Source organism: Cadophora gregata, assembly GCF_030347475.1.
Source record: "Cadophora gregata isolate MNR1 chromosome Unknown scaffold_4, whole genome shotgun sequence".
Classification (NCBI taxonomy): Eukaryota; Fungi; Ascomycota; class Leotiomycetes; order Helotiales; family Ploettnerulaceae; genus Cadophora; species Cadophora gregata.
The window spans coordinates 203499-222184 of NW_026695927.1; the positions used below are offsets into that span (position 1 = coordinate 203499).

Below are 18686 nucleotides of genomic sequence, written 5' to 3' on the forward strand. Positions count from 1 at the left end.
ACCACCCCTCATTCAGCTGATCGTCATCCTGGAATATGAGCATCCACTCGGAGTCGTCTTGAAGATCTCGCAATATGTTTTCAGTATAGATTCGCTCCAACGAGAGAAAACCTTTAACTCAAAGTCAAGAACAAGCTTTTATTGCCTTGTACCTCTGGACTTCCATCCAAGGTGAGTAAGTACCTATATAAGTGCAAATGCCATCCCATCCAGGCAATCCTTCCCAGTCAAAATGTGCCTTGCCATACTTCTCCAAACGCCGATCCCCAGCCGCATCATTGCGAGCAGTGTAGTAATGACCCAGTCCATAAAATATCCTCCCCAATCTGTAAGTCTGGCCAGAGCCAGTTGTGTTCATATCTTCACTCAATAACCCATCTGAGTTTCCAGCAGCGGAAACTTGCAGCGTAGACTTGATGCGTAGTGCATAACTTCATCCATCATAATACCCATCATTCCATATCACAAGCTCAGCCGATCCAAACTCAACCGATCCCTACTAGTATGCCTCTTGATGACACCCAGCTTGAAATACCTCTCCTCACCAGCCGCTGTCCGGCCTCCAATATACCACTTCTCAGCCCCAAGAACATCTCTGAAGCCTTCGCTAGAGCTATCGCTTCCTCTTCTCCCTCTCGGTGTTATGTATTTTGCCGCAGATGCATTCTCCGCCACTGGTGACGTTGAAGGGCCCGGTGACCGACTGAGTGGAGAATTTGATGTCCGTGGTGAGTGGAGGGTTGTTAACGCTGCTGTAGTTGCACCGGAGGGTTTTGTGGATGTTGTTATGGTGCGTGGTTGTGAGGGAGAAGTTCCAGGTGAAGGGTGTGCTGTTTGGGCTGTTGAGGATGGGGCTGTTTGTGCTTTGCTCGTCTGTATAGCAGAGTGTGCGCGGAACGCGGCGAGGAAGTTGGAGAAGAAGGGGCGTTGGGTAGGCATCGGTTCTGCTGTTGCTCGCTGCATGTGTGGTTGTTGTTTTTGGTGACTCTTGAAAGAAAGGTTGATGGCAGTCTAAGAACTCTTTCCAACTTCAAGGTCTGTCCGTAATCGTACTTATAACAGAAGCAGAAAAGTCGGGAAAATCAGGTGCGGGGTGGTAATATACAGTTTTCCTGCACAGTAAGTGCCTGCAGGTCCAGTATATCCAATCCAGGCCAATCCTCCGTTTGAGCCGTGTTGCAGACTGAGGCTCGATTTGCTTATTAGTCCCTGCTCTGACCTCCCCGCCAGTCAGTCGTGGCAGTTATTTATTGATTACAGTCGACGTCTGTCCGTTTGTTCTTCGCTCTGCCAGCCACAAATATCTTCGGTGGTGTTGCGGTTTAGGTAGACACTGCAGTCTTTCGTCCTGTCCTCAACCTCGGCCTGATATTCCTGGAAGTCCCCCACACTGTTGTTGCAATATATAGAAATTGCACGCCGTCAATACTGGGTCTGTATCGTCTTCTTTAAGGGTGAAGGGGGAAAAGGCGCAAACGGAGAAGGTCGGTTGTGTAGAAGAGGGGTCTGAATTGAAGTGGGATGACGGATGCTGGATTTCTCTCCTCCTCTTGTTGTCGGTGCGGTTCGGGATGAAGGGCGAAAGCCGGGGGATGAACGTTGATAATGCGGGACGATTAGGTGGACGAGCGGGCTGACAGCTGGCCAATCACAGCACCGGAATCACTAAGCTTCTTGGAGACCTGGATGGCGGGATGAGAGATCGTGCAGATGTGGAGAGAGGAGGCGAGAGGATTGTCGAATGAGACAGCAGGTGTCAAGAAGCAGGAGATGGAGGAGGAGGGGAGGGAAGGATTTGACGGGCATGGCATGAGGTAATACAGCAATGCGATGAAGTCTGCGTCTCCCACGATGGAGCGGGAAAGTAGGTTGGCAAGTAGCAAATGTCTTTGTTTTATTATAGTCCTTGATAAAGAGGTCGTGGTACCCTTACCCTATTAATGAATGGCCTTCAGCCATACTTTAGATCTCGCCATAAAAAGAAAGTTGGATCCAACCTTGCAAATAGAGCCAGTGGAGGGAATGATGGAGGTTCATGCAGGTGAGTTTATCTGGTGAGATCTCGCCGAAGAACGGATGATTGAGGGGTTCTCCGGGCGTCGGATGATAATGGAAGAACTCAAAAGGATATAAATTATAGAGAGACGGCTGCTATAAGATTTAAACCAACTAGGCGTCCAAGGGAAATCTTGAAAGGTCAAGAAGTGACAGTATGTTTGCTCCAAACTCTTGAGCGTTTGGAGATCCTGCTCGCTTGGTCAGGACGGCGTCAACAGTGAAATGTCCACACCTCCACATGTACCCCGATAGATTTCAACGAGATGGGCACATTGCACATCGCCCAAAATTGAATTCTAGTCCTATAGACTTAGATACGCTCAATGTTATGTGAGAAAATCGTGGATTGTCACGTGATAGATATCAAATTCGGGGCCGACTCTCGCCGAACAAAATCATCATCCTAACCACGACCCATCGACGAGTATCTCCAATTGCATCACCCCACGACCTCACAATCACCTAATACAAAATGTCCGGCGAGGTAGGTTCTATCTCCAGCTTCTGCGCCCTTCGGGCTTTCCCTAGGAGTTATGGGCCGCCGATGGGACTACGAAAATAGGGGATTCAAGGGCTAATGTTTGGTTCAATGCAGTTCCACCCAAGTACTGGCGTCACGCCTCCAAAGCAGAACCCCGGATATGCCAGCTATCGAAGTCCATATGGTCCTAAGTATGTGTCTCCTGGTTTGCGGATGGCGAATGGCGGAGAGGTGGTGGATTGGAAGGGAAACGAATGATGAGGATATTGGGCTGAACGGGAAACACGGCCGCTGGGGAACGAGGGCTAATGATATTGTGTGCAGATACACCTTGCAGAAGAACTTCCACGGCTGGACATTCAAGCATGCTACAAGATTGTAGGTCTTCCGTTTCCATACCCCAACTTGGGTCGATGAATCGAGGCAGAGCTGCCGAAGGAGGTTATGCTTGGAACAGGGCTGACGATATATGAACAGAGGAATGACACTTGGTGCTTTCGGTGGTGTTGCCGGTGTTTTCGCTATCTTCTTCTTTGCTGAGGTACCGAAGGTCAGAAATGATATCATGGTGGTATGTTTACCCTTTGCCCGGCTGAGGAAAGGACAAGGCTGATTTGGATTTCAGAAAGTCCCTATCATTGGACAACATTTTGTCAAGGAGATTCCAGCTTCCGACAACGTGAGTCTAGTTACCTTTCTTTCCGTTTGTTTTTGAGGCAAAAATCGAGACCTGGCCGGGTGGAGGAAGCAAGGACGGGCAATGAGAGGGTTCTGCCAGGCGGAAATGCCATGGCAAGATGAATTGAGAGAATTGAATGGGTCTTATGGACATTTTGAGTACCAGGCCTAAGCTCCTCCAATTCACGCCGAATATCTCAAGTGAGATTTGAGTTCTGAAGCTCTAGCTTCTGCTAAGATCTTGCATGGCATAATTGATAGAGAGGACGATGACTTTCTCCAGAGCAATAGCTCCATAAATCCCAGCTCATCTTTCATCAGGAAGTGGACTAGACTAACATGTAGTAGCCATTCTAATCGCCATCACTCGTTGGGGAAGTCAAGAAGGGTGAAATGCGGCTATTATTTGGGCTGGAGGAGAAGAAATGCAAGAAAACACAACTGTATAAAAGGAACACTCATGCAATAGACATCTTTCAACCCACATTCGTCTCTCTCTTTCCCCTTGTCCCCTGTGCCATAAATGGGAATAGAATCCTAGTCATAAGCGACATGTTTATATGACTGCAATCCATGGCCTTTATCCTATCAGTTTATTCTTTTCACTTCTCGCCGAATCATTGTGTATATATTTATACTAAATTCTTGTTCGATCTTCAAAGAAGTCCTCACTCATTGCAGTGCGGCAGCTCTTTGATAATATCCCATGTGAAAGGTACACTTCACACGTAAAATACGCTGCTGGCTACTAAGCAATCTACTTATCTTTGGATGGTTTCTTGAGCGCCAGAAACTCAATGATGTATTTCAAACTCTTATCGCCGTCTCATATGACCATCCGAGCATTTGTTTGACAAGCAACAGCTTCAGATTGATGCCCATGCTAAAACAACTCTCACGTGTTTAACTCGAGTGGAATGCCTTCATCTCCACCAAGCAGGCGCACAACCAATCCGCTGCCCTTCCAACAGCGGCAGCCATACAGCGTCGGCGATCTGCTCATGCACCAACGCGACCTTGCATACAGCGCAAAGTCCAAGCTAAGCCAACACCATCCGCCCGCAATCCTGATCCAGAAATAGGGTAGGGCAGACAAGACAGGCCAGGCCAGGGTTTATTGTACCGTGGAACACCTCCTACAACCACCACGCGCCCCCTTGAAAGCCAAACCAACCCACCAGACATCCACTCTTTGCAAACCTTCCCTCCTATTGCTCACGACATCCATCTTCGAACATCATCTTTACCGCCCAGAACATCGAGTCTCCAGCAGAACCCCACTAATCGAGTGCCCGAAAAGAAAATTCATCATGGTTTCTTTCTCCTGCGAGGTATGTACCTCTACGCGCTCTGAAACACCCAACACAGCTTATCGAGAGATGATCTGGTCTGACTTTGCTGCTGTGATAGAACTGCGGCGACGTCCTCACGAAGAAAAAGTTGGATCCACACCGCAATCAATGTTACGGCGCATCATTTACTTGTATCGATTGTATGGTACACTTCTACGGGACTGACTATCGCGCGCATACGGTATTTACCCCTCCACCAGACATTTCGGCATGCGCTGACATGTTTTGCAGAGTTGTGTCAGTGAAGCACAGAAGTATCAGGGAGCATTATATCGACCGGAGAAGGAGAAGAAGGGACGAAACAACAACCAACGTCAAAACAATTCACAAGCTCTCGTGCAGCATACCGCATACGTTGAAGATGCCGATGATGAGTACCACCACAACTCGCACATCGAGATTGTCGAGCCACCAATGCCGGAAGCTCCCTCTCCTCCATCTGCGGCGCCCGGCTTTAAGCTGCAATCCAGCCCAGTCAATGTTTTCGATTTTTTGGTCGACAGCTCCACACCAAACCAGTCTCGACTCGAGCTCCCGGCCCCTGAGCCCATGAACCTGATTGAGGATACCAAAGATGAAGATATGGAATCAAACCACGACCGAGACCTCGTACGAGTACGATTCGAAGACGCCGCACAGAGCGTAACAGACTTAGTACAGTACGGAAGCGGACCGATCCCCACCGCCGCAGCAGAATACCAAACCCCAGCACCCAAAGCCGAGCGAGAGCTCAAGAAGGACAGGAAAGAGCGAGAACTCACTCGCGAGGAGAAGAAGGACAAGAAGCGCAAGCGCCTCCACGTCGAGACCCACGACCTCGCCGCCCGCGACGACGAAAGCATGACCGATGCCCCTCCCGTCCTGCACTCCGGCCTAACAGGCGGGCTCGGCCGCCTCATGTCTCGCCCCTCCGTCTTCCCCCCTTCACCAGACTACTCCGGCGGCGACGCAGGCGATGCCTCTCCCGGAAGCCCACTGAAGAAGACGAAGCATTCGAAGACCGCCAAGCGCGGCCGCGTCGAGTCCATCGGAAATAACCTCATGTCTCTCATCAGCAACAAGCGCGTCTCGTCGAGAGAACATTCCGAGGATAGACCGAAGAGGAAACATCGTCGCCATCGCGAGGACTCGGACCGTCCGTCCCGCAAGATGATCGAGTACGAGCCTATGACCGGCGAGATTGCGCTAGGAGAAGAAGATAACGGCAGCCAGCTCGTTGTGTATCAGCCGCGGGCTGAGTTACTCCTCAGTTTCATCAACAAGGGTCCTGATTCTGAGCGTGGACTTAGCATGAATAAGGCGCTGAAGAGGTACCATCGTGAGCGAGCGGCTACGAATACTGGGCTGGGGAAGGCGGTCGAGGAGAAGGAGTTGTGGAGGAGTTTGCGTATGAAGAAGAATGAGAGGGGGGAGATTGTCTTGTTTTTGTGATGATACCATGCCATGTGTGATGGGATGGGGTCTCGCTCTCTCACTCACAAGTTCCATCAACGACTCTGCGTATCGAAATAGCGTCTTGTCTGTAGCATTTGTCGGTGTTCTGCATGTATGTTTTTGTTTATTCGGAAGTCATCTGCTTGTGTTTATAGCTTTTTTTCCTTTCCGGATTGCGGAATGCGGAATGAGTGATTGGATATGTCTGGGCTGGACTGGGAGATGAGATGAAATGTGTTGAGGAGACATGGCTCGTCTGTCTGGCTACGGAACAGAGCTGGGATCTTAATCTAGAGGAGGGAAATTAAGGGCTCTTGCTGTGGTGTTAATACTATGGCTTTCTTCACTCATTACTGGACTTAATTTAGTTTCGTGATCTTTGTGCATTAATCATCGTTTTGTAGAGATCCTTCCAGTGCGTTGGTACCTTTTGAGGCTTCCGCTCCATTAGCGGCATCAGCTCGCTAAATGTAGGAAGTAAACAAAATGTGTTGGCCACTGTCTCGCCCTGAACAGCAATCCCGCCAGGCTCATCAGTCCAGAATCTGCACTCTGCACTTTGCAGTTAAAAGGATATGTCTTTATTATCATTCACGTGGAAAGGGCAGGCATCTGTAAGACATTTGTTGATGTTGAGAAGTATACAGCAGCAGGAGCACTTTCAGAGACTAAGGAAGCGAAAGTTCTGCCGCAACGGCTAAATTTGTCTTTTACAGCCTCGCCACTCTTACACAATCTACCAGTTAGCTCTCGACTTCAACTTCTCATTCTGGATAACCTCAATCCAGTAATTATCAGGATCCAGCACGAAGGCAACATTCTTCATGCGGCCGTCTGTAAGTCTTTTCTTCCAGTTTACGCCTAAGTCCTCGAAGCGCTTGCAAGCTGCATCGAGGTCGTCGACGGAAACACCTGTGTATGTCAGCTGTGCTCACATCTTCCCTGTCAATCAGAGACTGGCACTTACAGATATGGCCAAATCCTTGAGGTTGGTCGTTGCCGTTGTGGTATTTGAAGCTCTCATCGCTCTCGGTGCCATAGTTCCAGGTCAATTCGAGAAGACCTTCGCGATCAGCAGTTGGGTTGACCCCATTGGCAGAAGCTTGAGATACGCCTTTATCACCGGGGTAGCCAAGGAAATAGAGGTTGAATTTGGCATCTTTGTTCTCGCTTGTACGGAGGAGAGTCATGCCGAATACGTCCTGGTAGAACTTCAAAGACTTCTCGTGGTCCTTGACACGGATCATGGTGTGGTTCTGCAAAGGTTAGTAAGATTAAAATTTGTAAGGAAGTGGACCCGACCATTCTGTAAGTTGCCACATCTGTGGTCTTGATACCCTCCGTCTTATCAACTGGATTTTGGCCAATAATCTCAACCCAATATCCATCTGGGTCCAGAGCAAAAGCAATGTGTCGCATGCGACCATCCGTCAGCTTCTTCTGGAATCTGTAACCGGCATCCTCAATCCGTTGGCAAGCAGCTTGAATGTTATCAACGCTGATACAGGTATGTCCAAAACCCTTATGTGGTTCGTTGTTACCAGTAGATACTTTGTAGTCAGGATCGTTCTCGGTGCCGTAGTTGTGTGTTAATTCGATCAGGCCTTCGCGGTCGCTGAAGTGATTTCCGTGTGAAACTGCTTTGGGAGAGTCATAGCCCAGGAAGTAGAGGTCGAATTTGGCTTCAGGTTGTTCGATCTTTTGGATCATCTTCATGCCGAGGAATTCATAAAACTTGACTATTCGAAGCTGTTAGACAGTCTGCTGTAGAGCTTCGATGGATTTCAACATACCTGATTCTTTCGGGTCCTTCACCCGAATCCTGGGGGAAGTTCAGTTTCGAATCATATTTGTAAAACGATATGCATGCTTACATCGAGTGATTGAACTTGTAGGATTCTACTTTGGTTGCCGCCATGGTTGCGAATGATCTGGTAGCTGTGCAGGTCCTCTAGTGTCAGTAATATGCACCCCGCCATTGGTGAACAGCTGTCAAAGTTGGGTAGCTTACATGGATTTGCGGTGTACTGAAGAAAGCTTGATTTGTAAGTGTGTTGTAGGTGACGAATTGAGTTCATGGAATGTCTCGAATCTGTTTGACAACGGAAAGAGTGGGAGGAGGCTGAAGGGTAGAGGATGAAGGGGATAAAACAATCCGAGGAGCTGCCCCGCGTTGCTCGCCAATGACGTGTGAGACAGAAGACCTGAAGTGGAGGTGACGAGAGGAACCAATTACCAAGTGCAGCCGACTCGCCGAGGCTGAAAGGAGAAATATGTATTCTGTATTGTAAGCAAGCAAGCCTCCCTCACCTTAATCTGCAGGTAGAGATCCAGACGCAGTAGAAGCGAGGTCGAAGGCTAAGAGAAGGCTTCAGAGAAACTTCCATGCAAGCCAAGCAACGAAGACGAGGCCTGAAGCACAAACAAGATCTTTCAGTGGAACAGCCTCGTTGTCGACTCGTTCTTGTAGCTCTGCAGCCGTACGTTGATCAAGCTCGACCGCCCGTCTATCTGCTAGGAAGGCGAGCGTCACGCACCAGATGTAGCAAGTAACGCAGAGAAAGTTAAGAAGTACTTCCTTCAAAGAAGCAATAAGGTGATGCAGCACGACTCCAATGGCTACAAGTTGAGATATCAGAACGACCCCGAGGAACATTGATTTCTTCGCTCAATGCAAGGCGAATAGTTCCTCCTCCGGGTCATGGAACTCCTCTTCGCCAGCTGATTCCTCTTCTGAAACCCAATCTCCGTTCTCGCTCAAGTCGAAGAACTCGTCTTCCTCGTAAAGCTCAGCTCGAATCTCAAGGTGGTCGAAAATCCAGTTCTGAATGGTTGGTCGCACAGCTTCGAAGGTATTGCAACTGTGACCGATGATAAGTCCATGGGAATGGCCTGCTGCAGCATAGAAAGAACCTTTCAAACGGTCGAGAAAATAACTGATAGTCAATTCAATAAGGATATTGATTACCTTGGAAATTCAATCCCATTGGTTCATTTTCGGCGTGTCGCCAAACAAGGAGGTTAAAGAAACTGAGTGAAATTGAATTCAAGACAATCACGGCCCGGGCCACAATCATTAATCACCTCAGTCTCCAACCTCGAAGCTTCCTTCCCTCATCCACAATCTTCCCCTCTCATGTCACCGCACAAACCAAGACCATCGCATAGATCGAAATAAACTCAATTGCATCTGGCACATTTCCTAGATGCCATAGTAGGTTCAATCCTGCGCTCCCGCTACTTCCAATGTTCTCCCCGTATTTATCTCGAGTACAGAGCTGATCGCATGTCCCCAGCATCCTCGAGCCACCTCTCTCTCCTTCACACTCACAACCACCACTCCTCGACACAATGTCGCAAACAATGCTCCTCACCAAGCGCCTCACAGCCTTCCTCTCGCAAAACACCACACCCCAACTTCCCACTCTTCTCCTCCTCTCCCCAACAGGCAAGCTCCTCTCGAGCTCCTCACCTCTCCCAGCTTCCACCCTCCGCACACAAGCAACACTCGCCTGCTCACTATGGAACCTCTACCTACCCACGACATCCATCATACCCTCTGCTCTCCCCTCGTCATCACAGACCTCCTCCTCGCAACCCCAATCACAATCGCAATCGCAAGCAGAAGCCCAATCAGAAACAAGCCATTCCCAGTCTCGCGGCTCCGACGCAACCCTCTCCAGCACATCCACCATCGCCGACCACGACCTCAGCACAATCACGATCCAGCTCTCCCACGGCATAATGGTGATCCGCGCGCTCTCATGCAGTCTCCTCTTCGTCGCCATCGGACCTGCAAGTTCTAGCTCAAGTACAAGCACACATCCCAATGCCAACCACAATACCAATACCAATCACAGCCATACTTCGCTCCAGGCACAGGCACATATGAATCTCTCGCGGCATACAAGTCCGCCGTCTTCGCCGCAGGGCGATGCGCATGAGGGGGAGAGAGGAGGAGGGGGAAGTCATTTGAGCGCTGGTGTGGGGAGAGGGAGTGGGAGTGCGGTGCCGAGTGATGCGGGGAGTATTAGGAGTACGGGGACGAGGACGGGGAGTTTGGTCGGGGTTAGGAGGCAGGCGGTTGAGATTGGGAAGTGGTTGGATGGGCAGCTGGAGGGGTTTAGGTTGAGTTCTCCTGATGGCCGGTGATGGGATGCTGCTTGGGGTGTCAAGCAGGAAAGAAGAAAGGTGATATATTATTGGGATAATGGTGGTTTGATTATGAAAAGTAAAAAGGGGTGGGTATTGAGTAGATTACTTTGTGGATATATCGGTGGATGAGGAAGATCCGATGTCTTGTGGTCTGCATGTACATATGTATGGTGTTTGGCGTCCCGAGATACCATGTAGCATTTGCAGAATGCTGCAGCATTCTGGATGTAATTATTTTTGTACTAATTTGTGGTATCAGCACATCTTCTTCTCCCCGAGCCCTATTTCATCTCAGAGTTCCTTGTAGAGCAAATTTCTCTCCTTCTCAGCCAAGCAACACACTTCATGTGGTTCGAAACCTCCAAAACTACACACCCCGTCCTGACGACCGTCAATATTGTTCGGCGGGTATATTCAATAATTGCTTGACTGTAACCAATGCCATCTCGCTTAAGTTTGCTGAAAACTGACTTGACGTAGCCAAATACTTTGCCAGACTAGCCCAAAAATTGCTTCAAATTTGCACCAATATGCTCCAGATCCAACAAGAAGCTGTCATGACCAAACAAGCTGACATCCTCTCCAAGTTCAACATGGGTGACTCTGGTATTCCCTGTCCTCCTGAGGGTTTCTGCAATCTCTCGTTGCTGCCATGCTGGGAAAAGGATATCACTCGCGACGCCCATCACCAAAGCCGGGTGGTCCCTCAACCCCTTCAGTCCAGCGATCAAATCCTGTGGAGGTTCAGAGGATTGCTTGACAGGCGCATTCAGATCTTGAGATCCTCCCGACTCAGGCTGCTCTTGGTAGGGCGAATCCGGGAGTGTGAGAGTGCAGGAGGCGGCTTCCGTGTCCTGAACCTGTCCCTCGTCAAGCCGCGATGCTCGCGCTGCTCTCCGTGATGCAGTCGCCGACTGGTTGCTTGCGCCGAGATCAAAAAGATCCATTGCTTTGCTGACATACAGTAAGCTGTTGGGATCATATTCCAAACAGAACTTCTCTCCTGCATGGTCGAGATACGTCTCGATGAGGAAATCGGGACATAATGCAGGCTGTTTGCTCGGGTCAGCCCTCCGACGGCCGAATCTCTGCTCCCATTCTGGTCCGGAACGATAGGTGACTGTTGCGATTTCTCTCGCGAGCTTCATACCCGCGTGGGGAGGTATGCCGTCGTAGTAGAATCCTCGGTTCCATTTCGGGTCCATCATAAGAACTTGTCTCTGGGTATGTCTCATGGCAATACTGTACGGATGACTTCTTGCGCAACCAGAAATACTGGCTATTCTTCCCACACGTTCTGGAAACAGAACACCGGCGGCAAGGGATTGCATGCCTCCCATACTGGCTCCAACACTGGCATACAGTTTCTTGATTCCCAATCCGTCAAGGAGTCGGAATTGTGCCCGTACCATGTCCTCCATTGTCAAAATAGGGAATCTCGTCGCATATCTCTGTCCGTCCGCGGGATCGATACTGCTTGGACCTGTTGAGCCATAACAACCTCCAATGACATTGGTACATATTATGTGGTATTTATTCGTATCCAAGCATCCATTCGGTCCAATGAACTTCTCCCACCACCCAGGCTTAGGATTCTGCTCTGTTGAATGTGCGTGAGAGGATGCTGAAAGACCTGTATGCAAGAGGATCACATTTGACTTGTCTGCGTTGATCTCACCCCAAGTTTCATATGCTATATCGAATTCCCGTAATACTCCTCCCCAATCGAGCAGTAATGGATCGTGGCAATGGTAGCTGAGCGTCGCACCGCTTGTGTACGAGGGTTCTGGGCCGCTGGATAGTGACCTAGCTTCGAGGGTTGCGGATTTGGTTTCAAGCGCGTCGAGACAAGGGAATGCCATGGCAGGATTTGAAGCTTCCGCGAGCCCGGCAGAGGAATTTTTCTTAGAAATCTGAGCATGAAATGACCTCGACACATTCTGTAATCGTCCGTTCGGCGCTGTGGCGGGCTGTCGAGGTGCAGAAGAGTGCCATGGCTTTGGTATATTTCTGGATGACCTCGAGGCTATTCGTGCAGCCGCGGCGACACTCCGTGTTGAGTTCATCCTGCTGTTCGACTTCTTTCTCACTAGTCTTAAAGAAACAAGATATCGACGTCCCTTGGGTCTTCGGAATTTATATGTTTGTCATACAAGAAGGCGACACCGGATTGGATTGAGCCTTGTCAAATAACGTTCGCATTGCGTGCTTAAACGTGATATCTGCAGGGGTTCGAATTATTGTCTGTCAGCCTCGCGCTAATGACATGGAGCAAGAGCTCACCGCCCAGTTCTGCCACCAAGAATTTATGTGGGCGGATATCAATTCGATATCATTTTCTCCCGTTGTTGAACGTCGACACGTCCTTAAACACAGCCATGACTTCGAAATGCTCCCCATTCCTCTACCCAGGAACAGTAGCGACAGCAGATAGTCTGGCAATTGTCCATCTAAAGAGAGATCTACAAATCCCCACAGTTCTCAAGGAACACGACGAAGACGACGAGGGGTATTCGGAGGGGAAGGTGGTCAACACTCGATTCGGATCATTTCCACACACAACATTGATTGGCTTACCATGGGGAAGTCAAGTCAGAGCTTCGAAAGTTGATACGGGATCGCGAGGGCGCCGACCAAAAGCCGAAGAGAAGAAGCGGAAAAGAGAGGAATCTGCAGAAGGCGCAAACAAGACGCCAAAATTGGAGGAAGATGCATGTACGCCGGCTACACCGAGGGAAGAGACAGAGGCCATTGCTGCATCAAGTGGTTTCATACATCTATTACCTCCCACTCCCGAGAATTGGACGAGCTCCCTTCCCCACCGGACGCAAGTTGTCTACACACCCGATTACAGCTACATCCTCCACCGAATACGAGCAAGACCTGGAACAAGTTTGATCGAGGCAGGAGCCGGCAGTGGATCATTCACACATGCATCTTCAAGAGCAGTCTTCAATGGCTCGAAAACCGCAAAATCGGGGAAGGTCTGGAGTTTTGAGTTTCATGCTCAGAGACATGAGAAACTACAAGAAGAGATCATAGCACATGGACTGGAGAACACCGTTCAGATCACACACCGAGATGTCTGTGAAAGTGGGTTCTTGGTTGATGGGCAGAGTCCAAAAGCCGAGGCTGTATTTCTGGATCTTCCTGCCCCATGGCTTGCCTTACCACACCTAGCAAGATCTAAGCCAGCATCAAGTCTAGGAGATACACCGTTCATATCACCGCTCAGTGACACAGCACCTGTCCATATCTGCACCTTCTCGCCTTGTATCGAGCAAGTCCAGCGCACGGTATCTGTTATGCGACAATTAGGCTGGGTAGACATCGAGATGGTCGAGATGGCACAGCGACGATTCGAAATCCGAAGAGAGCGAATCGGAATGGAGAATGGCGCTCAACGTGGTCTCCAACTCACTCCCGCTTCAGTCGATGAAGCCGTCGCGCGTCTCAAAGAAGTAGAAGGTACATTCAAATCCTTCCACGAGAACGGCGACAAGGTCGAGACCTCAAAGAAAGTGCATGTCAATCCTAACAGCCGAGAAAAGCTTCTTGAGAACCTTATCGAGAAGAAGATGTACCAGGACGGAAACTTGATCCACAGAACTGAGCCAGATGTCAAAACTCATACAAGCTATCTCGTTTTTGCGATCCTGCCGAGAGAGTGGTCGGAGGAGGATGAGAAGCAAGCTAGGGAGAAGTGGCCGATTCTGCTACGCAAGGAGGAAGAAGGGAGCAAGTATATTGGTATGGGCAGGAAGCAGATGAAGAAGGCTGAGAAACAAGCATTGAAAGATGCAGCCCAGGCGAGTGCAAAGGCAAAGGCTCAACAACAGAGTGAGAGCGCAACGAATGGAGCGAATGGCGATGCGAAGGATACCGAGATGAAAGATGTTGAGAGCAAGGAGGAGCCAGAGGAGACGTTTCTTGACGGTACATCAACGAAAGGTAGAATAAGATTTCGCGGGATGTGATGAGGATGAAGGATACCCAGACGAAGTCGTTGAAGTTCAGCTTCGAAGAGGCGCGAGCAAAGCTTGCTGGCTTGTAACAGCTAGCCCTGAGAATTGAATACCAATACGAGTGTCCTGATACCTATCAAGTGGCTCATTTTTTTGGTGAATCATTGCAATCTAGCCTTTCTTGTTTGTGCCGACAATTTGCAAACATTTCCCATGTTGATTATTTGTTTCGCTTAAGCATGATACTCAGTCTAAGCATAACGTATGCAGCTCACCATTGTAGCGCCCACTCTCTTGTTTTGACTCATATTTCGCAATTGCAGCATTATTTTGTTACCATACTGCTCAACTACTCCAAATGACAGGTTTTGAAGCGACGTGTCCTGGATGAGGATTAGAAGGTACAACGTTTATATGCGGCTCAGACTAAGCGAGGCATGGACATTTGAATCCAAACATTCATAAATCAAGCCTAGCATCCGCAGAAGCCTCGCCGTTCAACTCAGCGTCACTTCATCTACAATCATCACAGATCATTGGGCATGGCAACTCATCTCCATGACGGAGCTTTCTCTGAACTTGGGTGTTAAGAGACTGATCGTAGGCTTCGTCAACAGTCAACCACGCTCTGTATTAATTATCCATGCCCATAATCTATCCTGAGGCGTGAGCCATGCTTCAATCGCTCATGATACGCTTCCATCAACGCCCCTGAATTTCGCTCATTATCCATGTTTCATACAATCCTTCGCCTCGTCCCTTGGGTATATTCAATCACTGCCTTCTCCGGTACTCTCATCCTCTGGAGAGAATTGAAGTTAGCGCGCCACTCAAAGAATATATCTTGAAGAAGAATAACGCAAAATGCCAAACGTAAAACGCAAGGAGGAAGGCCGTATAACCAACTTCGATCCAGAAGCCAGCCTGTAAACTCCTCTGCAGCATACTCCTCGTCAAAGCAATCCGAGTTCAATGCATACGAACAACGCAAGGCCCGTGAAAAGGCTAATTCTTACCTCCTCTCCGTGCCATATTACCACCCACCGCTCTCTTACTCGCTCCTTCACTCTCTTCTCCATCACCCTCAACAGACTTCATGGGAGGAGGTTCCACGTCTTCGCTGTCACTGCTGATATCGATCGCAGCCTCATTCCGCGATCCTTCACCATTCGGTACATCGGCCATAGCGGTATCTTTGTCTTTGCTCTTGCTCCTTTCACGGTCCTCTCGCTCGCGATCAGCCAGTTTCTTTTGGTAGCCTTTTGCGAACTTCGCCGCCGCGTCCTCAGTCGAGACTTCCATCATAGAGAGTTGGGGCGTGCCGTTTTGGCTGCCGATTGGCTCTTGGGATCCATGCTTCCGCTTATTATTGACTTGGTAAGTAGCTAAGGCGGAGGATGCTGCGTACGAAGTAGGCGTGATGTGTGAAGGCGTTGAAGCCTTCAGAACGCCAAAACCGGATGGGGTAGATGTATCTTGCTGGCGAGCGTGAGTGAGCGGCACGTCATGACCCGAGGGTTGAGATGACATCGGATTGAACACTCGTTTTGCAGCACTTGGGGGTGGTGGCCGGTAGGCGGTAGCTGGTTGCGGGGGGCCGCTATAGGTCGCGGTGTTGCCATTGATAGGTGAGAAAGATGAGGCAGGGGGAGAACCGGCTGGAGAGTTGCTTGCCCTGAATTCTTGGATTCTGGACGTAGCCGATGGAGAGATACCAGCTGCGGCACGAGCCTTCTTATCCTTCTCTCGCATACGAAGACTGACACCATGGGCTCGACGGATCTGACTTTTCTTGGTAGCATTCGCATTATTGATAGAGGTTAAACGCCGCTGACGCTCATCTGCCGGCAAATCTGATGGGATTTTAGATATCTTTTGAGCAGCCTCAGCTTCTGCGTCTTGTAATGCCTTCTCGAGAGATGCTCGCTTCTCTGGCGTCAGCTCAGATGGGGAATGCCGGATGGGCTCCTCTTTCTTTGGACGACCAGGGCCACGAGGCGTTGCTAAAGGAGGTCTCGGGATTTGGACGGGCGGTTGTGGCGTTTGGGCAATTGGTCGCGCTGATTGGCTTGATGCTACGACTTGGGGATTATGTGACTGGGGTGCCTGAGATGGAGGTGGAGGGGCGTATAACGGCGGTCGTGGAGGTGGTAGAATCGGCGTCGATGCTGTTCGAGGTAGCTGCGATACTCCAGAGCTCACTGGTGGAGGCAACGTGCGTGGTCCAACAGAGGTTGAGACAGGTACTGGCGTCGGAGGCGCAAATCCTCCACCAAAGCAAACCCTTCGAAGACTGTGGTAATCCAGTCCTTGTTTGGTGGTAAATCCAGACAGGCAATTTAAACACTGCCACTTGTATCCACCTACAGGTGCTATCTTTTCGCAAACTTTCTTGGTTATATGGTATGTGTAGCCATCAAATGCCCCAGAAAGAAAGGATCGATGGCAGTTATTGCAAATCAATGGGCCCGTTGGTTGAGCTTGCACTCGAACATGTTGTTCCTGACGAGTCATAGCTGCAACAGGACCGAAATTCGAACCAGGACCTGGGGGTAGGATTGTCGAAGATGGTGCTCTACGATTTGAAGAGGCCTGGGCACTTTGAGCACTTCGTGCAATCGCAGCTTGAACATGTTGTGCTTGCTGCGTGTTGAGAATCGCCTGCCGCTCTTGTTCCATAAGGAGTGGGTCTTTGTATGAACTGGCTAAGTGTGGTTGATATAACGGTTGCTGAGGAGGGTATGGCTGGTGATATTGTGGAGTAGGCTGCTGATATGTGGGAATTGGGGCAACATCAAGAACCTCGACACTTCGATCTCGACTTGGCACATTGGGAGAAACCGACTCGTCTTCCTCATCGAGAATGTCGTCTTCTTTGTAGCCGAGTCGTTCAGCAGTTGCAAGCCATTTGATCAAGGTCTTGCCCGGCACAGTCTTGAATCTCTCGGCGATCATATAATCCAGGGCTTGTTCAGGAATGTGGTCTGCAATCGTCTCCACCGGTGTATTCTTCAGTATCTTGTCCAAAAATCCGGGCTTCTTGGCTGCATGTTTCAGAAGCGAATCTTTGAAGACCCCGTCATCCTTCAGGACTCTCTCCACGATAGCTGCATTTGCATTTTTCAGTCCAGCTCGAATGATGAAAGCGATGTGGGCTTCATCATAATTCTCAAACAGAAACAAACGCCACTTATCCTTCAACACTTTTTGAGCAGCCTCGGGAGATATCTCGGCTAGAACTTCATTCAACCTTGCAATCTGCTTGTCCCATTTGATTGTTTGGCTGGCGGTAGGCGATTCAACGTCAGTTTGGGGATCGCGCTGACTTTTTGGTAATGCTGCATTGCCCTGTGGCGGTGCTTCAACTGCTGGAGAAGTCATATCCTCGTCCGCAGTGGCTGGCGAGTTGCTCTCATCGGCCTCGACCACAGGCATTTCTGGGTCTACGTCTGCTGAACTTTCTGTCATTTCTTGGTCGCGGCTAATCTCTCCAGACTTTGATTCGACACTGGATGAAAGTGCTTCCGATTCATGGCCTCCATTGATGTTGCTAGACTCATCCTTGTCGTTCTTGCCTCGCTCTTCAGACGTCATGTGACCCTTTGAGGTTGTACTTTCGGGCTGAGCAGACTCGACAGCTTCCTCTGAAGAAGAACCTGCATCTTCCATCTCGACTTCTCGAATATCCGAGGATGAGGACGATGAGTTTCCCATCTCGACATCTTCCGGGCTTGGCATATTTAACTTTGGTTGATGTGGCGCGTCTGCTGAGCGCGCAATAACGGATTTTGTAGCAAACTGTTGACGCGCGAATATGGTATCGCAACTCAGAGCTCAGAAATCCGAGAACGAGGACACTTCCGTCTTAAATCGCCAATATAAGTCCGATGCTTGCCTATGCTGAGACTTATTAGCCATATTGTACATGCAGGAAAATGATAAGAAAGGTGAGCGAGATAAATGATTGACAAGTAGGGATATGCGGCTTCATACTGTACCTCCCGTGGCGCGATATCAAAAAATGTGGATGCGATGCGCATGAAACTCACATACACTGGCGCGAAAGTAAAAGATTGTAATAACGAAGAAGGGGGTAGGGCATGGGTATTTATCATAATGCGCTATAACTATTAGCTCATAAAGACCAAACGCGCTAGCACCTAAAACTTTTAAGAGCTATTATTAGGTAATGAGTAAAGTGCATGACTCTGTCTATGTTGGGACAAGCGTCTCTTGTTGATTGGACCGAGGCCGCTTTTAACAAGACTTATTAAGTCTGTGAAATGTTTCGCTTGAACCGATAGCCAGAAAAGAAATCTCCTGGATGTGATTGTGACTGGCCACTTGGCTAATTAATAAGTCATTGCGCAAGGGGTGACACTAGCGCAGGCATAAACGGCAATGCGCTAGCAAGCTAGCGGCAATATGCATTGAAGCTGTGTAATAAGAGTGAGACATGCCGCACATACCTTGTGCTTAAGAGGGGACTTTCTGTTGTTGCTGTTTACGGATATGTTGATGGTATGTTTCGCTTAGCCAAGGGCAATGAAGTCGTCGCCTTTT

The 18686-nt window shown here is 49.4% G+C and overlaps 8 protein-coding genes across 9 annotated transcripts; 4 read left to right on the forward strand and 4 right to left on the reverse strand.

Annotated features, from left to right (window-relative positions):
* Window positions 1–462: 462 nt before the first annotated feature.
* ONS95_009783 (uncharacterized protein) lies at window positions 463–963 on the reverse strand (the record flags this gene model as incomplete). Its single annotated transcript, XM_058503341.1, has 1 exon — window positions 463–963. One exon carries the CDS (start codon window positions 961–963, stop codon window positions 463–465), a length of 501 nt encoding a protein of 166 aa, XP_058360053.1.
* A 1510-nt stretch (window positions 964–2473) lies between these two features.
* ONS95_009784 (uncharacterized protein) lies at window positions 2474–3872 on the forward strand. The gene is made up of 4 exons (XM_058503342.1): window positions 2474–2917; window positions 3017–3110; window positions 3165–3218; window positions 3566–3872. Exons 1-4 carry the CDS (start codon window positions 2700–2702, stop codon window positions 3572–3574), a joined length of 375 nt encoding a protein of 124 aa, XP_058360054.1. The 5' UTR covers window positions 2474–2699; the 3' UTR covers window positions 3575–3872.
* Window positions 3873–4095: 223 nt separating this feature from the next.
* Window positions 4096–6360, forward strand: ONS95_009785 (uncharacterized protein). The gene is made up of 3 exons (XM_058503343.1): window positions 4096–4548; window positions 4628–4750; window positions 4801–6360. Exons 1-3 carry the CDS (start codon window positions 4528–4530, stop codon window positions 5998–6000), a joined length of 1344 nt encoding a protein of 447 aa, XP_058360055.1. The 5' UTR covers window positions 4096–4527; the 3' UTR covers window positions 6001–6360.
* Window positions 6361–6739: 379 nt separating this feature from the next.
* GLO1 (Lactoylglutathione lyase) lies at window positions 6740–7921 on the reverse strand (the record flags this gene model as incomplete). Its single annotated transcript, XM_058503344.1, has 5 exons — window positions 6740–6915; window positions 6971–7259; window positions 7306–7742; window positions 7797–7825; window positions 7878–7921. 5 exons carry the CDS (start codon window positions 7919–7921, stop codon window positions 6740–6742), a joined length of 975 nt encoding a protein of 324 aa, XP_058360056.1.
* A 1288-nt stretch (window positions 7922–9209) lies between these two features.
* ONS95_009787 (uncharacterized protein) lies at window positions 9210–10155 on the forward strand (the record flags this gene model as incomplete). The annotated part of the gene is made up of 2 exons (XM_058503345.1): window positions 9210–9217; window positions 9300–10155. 2 exons carry the CDS (start codon window positions 9210–9212, stop codon window positions 10153–10155), a joined length of 864 nt encoding a protein of 287 aa, XP_058360057.1.
* Window positions 10156–10655: 500 nt separating this feature from the next.
* Window positions 10656–12224, reverse strand: ONS95_009788 (uncharacterized protein; the record flags this gene model as incomplete). The annotated part of the gene is made up of 1 exon (XM_058503346.1): window positions 10656–12224. The coding sequence occupies one exon, from the start codon at window positions 12222–12224 to the stop codon at window positions 10656–10658; it is 1569 nt and encodes a 522-aa protein (XP_058360058.1).
* Window positions 12225–12419: 195 nt separating this feature from the next.
* TRM61 (tRNA (adenine-N(1)-)-methyltransferase catalytic subunit trm61) lies at window positions 12420–14135 on the forward strand (the record flags this gene model as incomplete). The annotated part of the gene is made up of 1 exon (XM_058503347.1): window positions 12420–14135. The coding sequence occupies one exon, from the start codon at window positions 12420–12422 to the stop codon at window positions 14133–14135; it is 1716 nt and encodes a 571-aa protein (XP_058360059.1).
* Window positions 14136–14461: 326 nt separating this feature from the next.
* ONS95_009790 (uncharacterized protein) lies at window positions 14462–18365 on the reverse strand. 2 transcript variants are annotated; one of them, XM_058503349.1, is made up of 2 exons: window positions 18117–18365; window positions 14462–18023 (listed from the first exon to the last, which is right to left on the reverse strand). In XM_058503349.1, the coding sequence occupies exon 2, from the start codon at window positions 17859–17861 to the stop codon at window positions 15129–15131; it is 2733 nt and encodes a 910-aa protein (XP_058360061.1). In that variant the 5' UTR covers window positions 17862–18023; window positions 18117–18365; the 3' UTR covers window positions 14462–15128. The 2 variants fall into 2 exon arrangements, with proteins under 2 accessions (XP_058360061.1, XP_058360060.1); XM_058503348.1 differs by having other exon boundaries at window positions 14462–14925; window positions 15140–18365.
* Window positions 18366–18686: the final 321 nt, after the last annotated feature.